This window comes from Anthonomus grandis, chromosome 6, assembly GCF_022605725.1.
Source record: "Anthonomus grandis grandis chromosome 6, icAntGran1.3, whole genome shotgun sequence".
In the NCBI taxonomy this organism is placed as follows: Eukaryota; Metazoa; Arthropoda; class Insecta; order Coleoptera; family Curculionidae; genus Anthonomus; species Anthonomus grandis.
In genome coordinates, this window is record NC_065551.1 from 1,860,284 (window position 1) to 1,870,512 (window position 10,229).

At 35.4% G+C, this 10,229-nt stretch overlaps 1 protein-coding gene across 4 annotated transcripts in view; it reads left to right on the forward strand.

Annotated features, from left to right (window-relative positions):
* The window catches only part of LOC126737170 (bone morphogenetic protein receptor type-1B), a 450,789-nt gene extending 441,973 nt beyond the window's left edge, over positions 1–8,816 (forward strand). For all 4 annotated transcript variants that reach the window (XM_050441933.1, XM_050441936.1, XM_050441934.1 and 1 more), the window contains exons 2-3: positions 4,906–5,078; positions 6,668–8,816. In XM_050441933.1, coding sequence (XP_050297890.1) covers positions 4,906–5,078; positions 6,668–7,954 — 1,460 coding nt within the window. In that variant the 3' untranslated portion in view covers positions 7,955–8,816. The remainder of the gene's footprint in view (positions 1–4,905; positions 5,079–6,667) is intronic.
* Positions 8,817–10,229: the final 1,413 nt, after the last annotated feature.

Sequence of the window (10,229 nt, forward strand, 5' to 3'; positions counted from 1 at the left end):
CAAAGTGGCACACCGACCTTGAATCTTTCCATTTTCTTGCATTTTGATATTCTAAACTTCTTAACAGATGTGACTGTTATAGTTAAAATTTTATGTCATAACTGGTAGACTGCAGTTTAAGAGAGCATAATTATTCTTTTTAATTCGCATGTTTGGTTGTCCCTCGAAAATCGTATTTCATGACCAAGATATGTGAGCTTATCCACCAACTTCACCTTACAGTCACCAATAACAATATTTCCTCTAGAGACTAGATTAATCATAAATTTCGTTTTTGATTTAATATTAATTTTTAACCCGACCTGAGCACGTACTTCCTTAAGTTCTTCCAGCATTTTTATGATATCTTGTAGGTTACTAGACAAAAAAGGAATATCATCCGCGAAGCGCAGAATTGTTAGGTTTAAGCCACCTATTATAGTTAAACCCTTTCAGCTCCATTCAAGTATCATTATTTATTTAGAAAATATACAGTACAAACATGTGTATAATAAGATTTGAGCTTCACAAGTTTGGTTCATGCACCTAGATGTTTACCTGTATGTGCAGAAGTTTATTATACATCATTCCTAATATTAAATTATGATACAAGTGAAATAATGTATTCCTGTAGCTTTAACTTACTAACAATATTGATTATTAATAACAAAATGTATATTCAATGAGCATTGAGATAGTTTTACATTAACAATCCCCAAGAAATACCCATTTGATCTTAAACAATCTGACACAATATATCACACAAATTACAGAAACAGATAGTTCATGTTTTTTGAAATAAATATTTTGACCTGTTTAATATATTGATAATAATTTTTTAGTTCTCTTATACTAATAAGTAGCAAATTACATATTTTTGGTGCAACTACAGATGCAAATCTCTGGTTACCATCAGACCTTCTAAAAGGGACAATCAACATATTTTTATAATTATTCCTGGTAGGATAAGCATGATCTACATGCTGTTTATTTTTATTTCTAAAACAATAAATATAATTGCTTAAAAAATATAGACCTCTAACATTTAAAATGCTTTTATTGTTTAGTTGATTTGTTGGATATAGACAATATTTTCTGTAAATAATCTTTAATAGGTAGTTCTGAGCTATATTTTACTAACTGAGAGCATTATTGTAAAGTCCTCTTCAGGCTATGATACCGTATCTTAATATTGATTCCATTAATAATTTGTATATCATAGTTATTATTGTATGAGGTAATATGTTTCTTATCTGGTAAAATTTGTGAATTAGACCTCTTAATTTGTTTGTTACATCATGAATATGTTCTGACCATTTAAGATGTTCATCTATAGTTATGCCCAAGCATTTAGTATGTGACACCTCATATATTGTTGTATTGGCTTGTTGAAGAGTAATTGAGTTGTATAAAGATCTATTTGATTCAGTAAGAGAAAAAGCAACATAAATTTTATGATCATACTTTGTTTGTAGGTGACCCTTCGGAATATATTGAAAGATTTATTGTTAGGTTTTAAATGTGACGAGCACAATGTGACTACTGATTGAAAAATATTTTCTACTTGGCTTATATATAAAATATTTTTTTGAGAATTCATATTGACAGTAAATTAATGTTTGATTCACATATTTTTACATTAACTAAAAAACTGTCTTCTGAATATTTTGCTATTAAGCATGGTAAGATTTGGAGAGGGTCATGGCAAGATCAGTGTCAATCGTATATAGCAGGTCTATAGAACGATCTTCTGCGATGTCAATTATTGTTCCGAACTTCTGATTCTTATCATTAAATAGCAAATTCGGTCTATAATAATGTACGATTCTATCGGTTGCTATTGGACTGTCCCAATAGAGAACAGCTAGGTCTGATTCTAATAGTGCTGCAAATAAGTATTTATAATATGGTGAACAATGTAATATTCCGTACGTAAGTGGCATGCGTTGTTAAATGTTCGTGAATGATGTTTGCTACTTGGTTGTGTCAGCAAGGCTTCGACAACCTGCAATAATATGTTCAATATAATCGTCGATTGTACTGCGTTTCTGCATGTCCTCTACATCAAGTTACAATCAAGTTACTTACAAGTTGCTGTTGCAGTTTCAAAGGTTTACAGCGCTTGTCTACTATGACCGCTAACTACATTATGCTGTCTTCGGACTTGAGCAATCTTGAGCTTAGATTTGTCTCCTAAGTTCTGCATAGTTTACATAAATGTGCACAGTCCTTTCCCGTCTTCTCATCTAGGGAGGTACAGCCTGTTTACTGATGCCTTGATGTGAAGATATCGATACTTCGTCATTAGACTACGGATTAGTCTATCCAGTTCATTCAAATCGGCATCTGAGACGATTCCAAGACTCCAAAAGTATAGTCGGTATTCATGTAGCCCAGGAATTTATTGCGCTTATCTGATTTTTTTGCAGATAACTTGGTGTCGAGCACTTTGGTATGTCTGCTCCGGCAGCATGCTTCTAGCAATAAATCTAAAGTATTTAAACAAGGGGATTGAAAGGGCCATGACTTTATTTTGTTATCCCTAAATTAGGCAACCTCACATTAACATATTCTCTTCCTACTGCGCCATCTTGTTTAAACTATTATCATCTGGCTGGCAAGGGTTTGAGTTTAAGCTCATAGTACTTATTGTTTTCAAAAATTATATCTATTTATGTGACATTTATTTCCGATATTTTTTTGTGAATTTTCAGGATTAGTATGCACTTTTGACTATTTATCTCATTTGCAGGATTTGTTTAGGTACTATAACTAGACTTTTTTTTAAATGTTTTTGTTTGTCATGATGACATTAACAAGTGATGCCTATAAGAACATTCAAAAGTAAACGGGGGCTATATGACGATTTTAGTAAATAGCATGAAGAAGGCGTGTAGAAGAATGGGTTTATGAAAATTAGACGAGGCCTTTCCTTTCCTAACCCTTAAAAATGTGTTTTTTGTACGAACAATAGATAAAAGCAACCCACCACACCCATCGAACATACAATAGGCCTCACCAACTTGGGGCCTAAGGCCACCATTTCTTGTGTAAAAAGCTTTGGGTACACACTCAAGGACAAAAAGATATTTTAAGAAAATAGGCAGATGGTGAGATGTCATTCTTGATTTATTTTCTTTAGAATTTTCGAATAACATTCTAAAAAATCAGCATTTATTTCTGGAAAATGAGGTTTTCAAAAAAAAATTTTTTTGTAAATCCCACTACTCAGGTCATGCGACATAATGTTTTCTAACTTTCGTAAAAAGGGCGAACAAGAGGATAAAGCTCCTACGGAGGTATTTATTTCAAGCCTATTTAATGATCATATGGAAACCAAGCATATTTCCCAAAAGGACAAAAAGAACAAAACCTTAGGGTGAGGCTCACTTCTGCAGAAGATGTTTGTCTGAATAGCTATCACTGAGCTCTGCCTATAGAACATCTACAGCCAAGATAGGTCACCCAAAACTAGCATGTCCTCCGGAGATGGAGGTGTGCTCTTTGCACTACACAAAAGTATTAAAAATAAACTGCTCTGCCAGCAGTGGTAGCAAGCAAGATGGGCTTTCTTTGAACGCTATGAAGCAATCTTTTGGTGATTGCTTGGATAGACCTAGGATCAACCTACCTCAGCACTTGGTCCACTGAAAATGTTGTCTCTGTTGGCACGGCAAAAGCACCTACCCCACTCAACAAAGTTAAAACCTGACAAATATAAGTTCTCTGTATAGCTTATTTCAAGTCAACCATATATTAAACATGGTTGGAACAAATTCTCACCTAGACTTGGTAATCATGACAGATAAGGACCTTGAGATCTATTTGGCTGAAGAGGAGATTGTGTTCCCAGTTGACATGTACCATCCTCCATTATCATTTATTTTTAAACAGCATACATTTTACATAAAGAAGTTCGCCATATGTTCTCCAATATATGTTGATTGTAAGCAAGAGCAGGGTCAGGGTCTCAATAAGCAGTGTTACCGTGTCTATGTTCAGCTTACTGAGATACCGCTTACCCGTAACTTTCTAGTGTAAGCTCCAGAAAAAGTAGAGAGCAAGTTTCTAATGAACTTTCTTACAAGGTTCTCACTAGTTTGGAGAAGAAATAGTCTATTTGCGGAATACTTAGTGATCTTTATATATTTACATCTAAACAGCTTTACTATTTCTATATCTGAAATCTAGGAATATAGGAGGTAAACCATCTGCATCCAGGTCCAATAGATCAGTACAGTTTCTTTACATTTAATTACAGCCTTATTAGTACTCTAAGTACCATTCCAAAGATCTTTGAAGAAGCTATAAGCAAATTTCTGCCTTGTTCTTTTGAAAGTCTACTGATGGATGAGCAATTTGTTGCCAACCGGGTCGGAGAAAATAAATGTTCGGACATGCACAGTCTTTAAAGGAGAGGTATCAAATTCATGCACGAAACGCTGACTTCTCTAAGGCCTTTGACAGAGTCATAACAGAAGTTGTTAAAATCTTTCACTCTCAACCGATAATGATAATGTTCACCATTGCATAGTCTAATCATTATAATTATGCCCGAATTAGTAACAATGCTCAAAATATATTGCATTCCTATTCCAACGTAAAAATTACTTTATATTTATTTTCGTTAGTGTATTAACATCTAATTTCTATTATGTTTGTTGCAGTATTAAGTTTTCTAAGAATCTTTTTTTATTCCGGTTTTCACTAAGCACACAGTGACTAGGTATTTTTACCGAATCAAAGCAATAAATTGAAGCCGACCTTTAAACCGTTACAGATGGTGTACCGGATGGTATACCACCCACAGATTTCGAATTGTGGCGGATGACGCTAGACTGATTCCGACCTTGTATCTAAGAAGTGCACATTTTCATTATATGTTCGACTTTATGTTTACTAATGGTAATTTCTTTTTTCTTTCAGTGAGAAGGTGTTACTGTGAAGGACACTGTCCAAATGGCCAAAGCAATGGGACGTGTGAGGTCAAACTTGGAGGCATGTGCTTCACAGACGTGGAGGCTTACGTGGAGGATGGTGAGGAGTATCCCGTACGACAGTATGGATGTTTGCCGCCTGTCGAAGGAACTATTATGCAGGTTGGTTTTACTTTATGAAATTTCGAAGCGTTTAGTTTAAGTAACCATTCTTAGAGTCCTTCCCACTTTAATCTTTATAACCTGCTTGGCTAATGCCAATAATTTCTTTTGTTCATGCGGTAGAGGAGACAAAGGTAGACATTCAAAGGTCTCTGCTTTTGTATTCCTTGTGTTGAAAAGTGAGAGGATCATCCACGTACGTACTCAGATGGTCTTAAGTATTTACCCGTCTATGTGGACTACTAGTATATAGTCCAAGTACATAACTTATGTTAGGACTGTGATCTGTCAGGTAAAGCTCTGAATGAACTAGGTCAATCAGCTGCAGTAGAAATCTCACCGAATGGTTATAGTTAGAAAAGCCTAATAATTTGATATGGCAAAACTAGAGAATTTGCGCGATACTAGTTCTGCCTAGGTGGTTTTAATTGTGGGTATTTAGAAGATATGAAAAGTATTGATGCCTAGGAAATTACAGAAAATAGTCACTTTTCCACCAAAACAAATAGTGACGTGGATGCAAACCCTATCAAAGAAGATGAAATGTTCATAATTTGACACAACTAACTTTATCAACTTCTAAATAAATACTCTCCTTGATATAAAATTCAATTACTACTTAATACGAATGGCTTCCATCGTGTCGAGCTTAAATATATTGTCATATATCTCTGATAAGACTCAGTAAGTATCTGTAAAATCTTATCAGATAAATAAATAATTTCAAGAATCTTAATTAGGCCCAACGCTCTTCCTCCGTTATCTATAGCGTCCATAACTTACTGACTCTTGATCTGTCTTGATGTAATGCTTATCAAATCTGCCTTAACTTATCAAACACTCATATTGTGAAATTCAGAAACATGATCTGGAAAATGGTGCCACTAATACTGAAATTTTAAAGGTCGTTGATATCTATAAACAGTATTTCTTTTAATGAGTTGAATCTTTTATCACCTTCATAGTAACTCCTTTACCCCAGGCAATACATATGCCAACCATTAATCAAGACATCTATAAACTTCTTCAATTGTCTTTTGTGGCTTCAGTCAACTGAAAATGTGTTCCTCGAAGTGGCAATTTGAGTTTAGGAATTAGAATAAAGTCGCAAGTAAGCATATCTGGTGAATACTATAGCAGTTCGATCAAATTACTTCAGCTTTTAGCCGAAAACTCACTATGGTAGCTTTGTAAATTGATGCACTATTGTGGCCCAAGCTCTTTTGGAACAACTGCTATGATGTGTCTCCAAAATATCGACTAATGAAAACTCAACTAGTGAAAGGGTCTTGTGCTAACTTCGAGCCAACTGACGACTTTGAAGCACCAACTTTAATTTGGCGATGGTTGCCTCAGTCACCGTTTTTAGAGCGTTCTCTTGAGGCACGTCATTAACCTCTTTTTAACCTCATCATTAACCTCTTTCAATTCTTTGTACTATTCATACACTTGTGTTTTTTTTAGACCTAAGTCTCCGTACAGAAAAATTTCGTTGGAAATACAAAATTTAATGCAATCTCGTAGTATTATGTAATTCTTTTTAACAAAAAATATATATTGAATTCTAATTATCATTTTCTTTTTTACAGTGCAAAGGATACCTGGTACCTCACAAAAACGGCAAAAGTATCCAGTGCTGTGACGACTCGGATTTTTGCAACAAAAACTTGAAACCCATGTATTCTCTGAAGCCTACGACGGACGTACCGACCTTCGGAACTCCAGACAATTTGCCATACATCGTTCTTCTCACATCAGTGACGTTTTGCCTCAGTCTGTTCCTCCTGGCGATAGCTTTTGTCTACATCAAGTACCGAAAGAAGGAGGCCAACCTATACGCTAAGGGATACGCGTCTGAAAAGTACCCCAACATGGAAATCCACGGACCACTCACGAGCCTAATCGAACAGAGCAGCGGATCCGGATCAGGACTTCCCATTTTGGTCCAAAGAACAATTTCTAAACAAATCCAGATGGTGAAACAAGTTGGGAAAGGCAGATACGGCGAAGTGTGGCAAGCCAGATGGAGAGGAGAGAAAGTAGCCGTGAAGATATTTCTCACTACAGAAGAACAGAGTTGGTTCAGGGAGACGGAGATTTACCAAACAGTTTTAATGAGGCATGAAAACATTTTGAGCTTCATCGCAGCTGACATCAAGGGCAGTGGCTGGACGCAAATGCTTTTGATTACAGATTACCACGAGAATGGGTCTCTATATGACTACCTGCAAGACCATTGCTTGGATCCTGGCTCTTTACTGATTATGGCAAAAAGTGTGGCAAGCGGTTTGTCACACTTACATACAGAAATCTTTAGTACGCGGGGCAAACCCGCCATCGCACATAGAGACATCAAAAGCAAAAATATCTTGGTGAAAAGGAACGGAGAGTGTTGCATAGCCGACTTTGGCCTGGCAGTGAAGTACCTGAGTGACACCAATGAAATCGACGTGCCTCCCAATGTGAGGAGCGGAACGAGACGATATATGGCTCCAGAAATCCTGGACAAGTCGATAAACTCTTTAGAGTTTGAGGCTCACAAGAAGTCTGACATGTATGCCCTCAGTCTTGTTTACTGGGAGATGGCAAGGCGGTGTGTTACCGGTGACAAGCTGAAATCGGCGGATGAGTACGCGGTGCCGTATTATGACTGCGTACCGAGCGATCCCAGTTTTGAGGATATGTTGCAGGCAGTGTGCATCAAGAAAATCCGACCTCAGATCCCGCAAAAGTGGGAAAATGACGAGGTCCTGAAGACCTTGTCGAAGATCATGCAGGAGTGTTGGCACGGGAACCCCGACGTCCGATTAACGTCGCTCAGAGTAAAAAAGACGTTGACGAAGTTGGACCCAGATGTTAGTATAAAAATTGTGTAGTTATTGTATTTGTTATGTTTGTGTGTTTGTATAATGTAAAGTTGTTGGGTATGTGATTAGGTGACGCCGGTATTACTTTTTATGTTATTTAATAGAAACAAAATTGTTTAAAACTTTTTTGACACGTACCCAACAAGAAAAATCATCCTTGTATATATTTATAAATAAGTATATTATAAAGTGTAAATATTGAGAAACGAACAGGTAGCTTTAAAGTTATGTAGTAAGTTGAAAGATTTTGGTATAAAATGGTTTTTATTGTATTAGGCTATAATATTTATTGTTTTGTCAGGTAATTTTTAGCAGCGAGTTTAATTTTGCATTCAGGCGAAGTGGACGTATTCAATTACGTTTTTAAACTGCAGATATATCTTTATATAAAATTAGTTTTTATTCATTATTTTTGCATTCAGATATATTGATGTTAAAATCGTAGATTATCCTTTATATTTGTTACTTTATTAAACTTTCATTTTAAAAACATCATACTTTTTAACGAAATAAAATAACTTTTCTTTTCAGACGATACATATTCGTATATGCAGCTTTTAGTGGCAAAAGAGATATCACTTGTTAAACAAGCACTTATAACCCCGTTTTGCTCAAAAAAATGTGCAATTTTCAGTTGTAATTGTTTACGTTTGGTATTACATTTTAATTTTTATAAATATGACGAGTGGTAAAATTTGCATTTAAATTCCATTTTTATTCCCCCTTTGTATATATTGACCGTGACGTAGAAGAGTTTTTAGATTGAATGCGCAGTAATATTGTTTTATATTGCAAGACTGATATTTGTATGTTATAGTTAACTGTAATATAAAAATGTGTAATAAATTGTAATATAACCTATATATAATTATTTTTTTGCGTTATTTTAACTTATAGTATATGTAGATTTTGTTCTGGCTGATGGAGACCAATAATTTTAAGAGAACACTGACAATCAAAGCAAGCAGGTATATATAATCCAAAAAATTCAAACTACCAGGATTTACAATAAAACAACCTAAATTGGGGCTCAAATGGAGCCATCAAACAAGATGACCTATTAAAAACTAGACCTAATACTTCAAATTATTAAACTAAAGTAAGCAAAATCCTAAGCTATCGAACCTAATCTACAAAATTATAGCAAAACAGCTTATGTCCCGATCAAACCCCATCTCCAAGGTCAAAGATGGCGCTACCTGAGCCATAATAGTCAGTCCGACTATTATGGCGATGTTTACAATTCTTATCTTCTCTATCGAACGTCGTCGAATTTGGTGACCACATGAAATGAACCTTTCCAATCCTTCTGGAGCTTTATTAACTTGCCCTTCGCCTGCTGTATTTTACAATACCCAGAATTAACACAGGTATAAATTCAGCTTTATGTCGTAACGTCATTTCATTCTGTTACTTTCTAGGTGAAGTTTATCCCGCACTTCTTCATAAACCATTTGCATACGCTCTTGTACTACTTCTCAAGGGCTTCAGTCTTATCGAGTTTACCGGTAATAATATCCAATGGTAAACCAAGTTTATACTTGAAGACGTTTTCCGAACTTTTTCCACTGTGGCTAGAAGAAGGCCTGTGGATAGAAGAACGATATGTTAATGAGGACACCAAATCGGTATATTCAGTTCTGGAATACCTCAACCACTGTGGTTGCTTCTTGATTTGGAATAGTATAAAACCTCGATGAGAAGTCGTTCATTTTCCTAGAGGGAGGTCCCAAAAACCGGACCTTCGGCTTTTTCGGTTCCCTCGCTACCAGCTTTGAATATTTTCAAAACTGTTCAACTAGAAAAACTTTTATCTCAGTTTTGCGAAGGTAAAACTGACTCCGAGATGTCCTTTGTTAATACACTTTAGAGGAAAGACTGTTGGATACGTTTTTGCTTTTCCATCGATACCCAGTAAACTTTTAATCCTAGAAACTTGTCAGAAATATAACTTTTGAATTCCTCGAGAACTGTGCCAAAATACCTGAGTCATGATAATGATCTTGGATTATACTATCTGCGACCCACTTTTCAAGACTGTTAGTGCCAATACAATGACATGCAAATATATCCGGCTGTTGCTTCAATTTCTTTTTATACCTATTGCTTCTGCAGTATCCGAAAACGATGTTCGGCTTCCCGATGGTATCTAACTTAATCCTGTATAAGGGATTTGTTTTTTGTATATTTATATAAATACCAAACATTTAATACTCTTTTTTTTCACGAAATATTTTATAATTTTCTTTCACCATTTCTCTGTGTACAGTGAATAAGCATAATC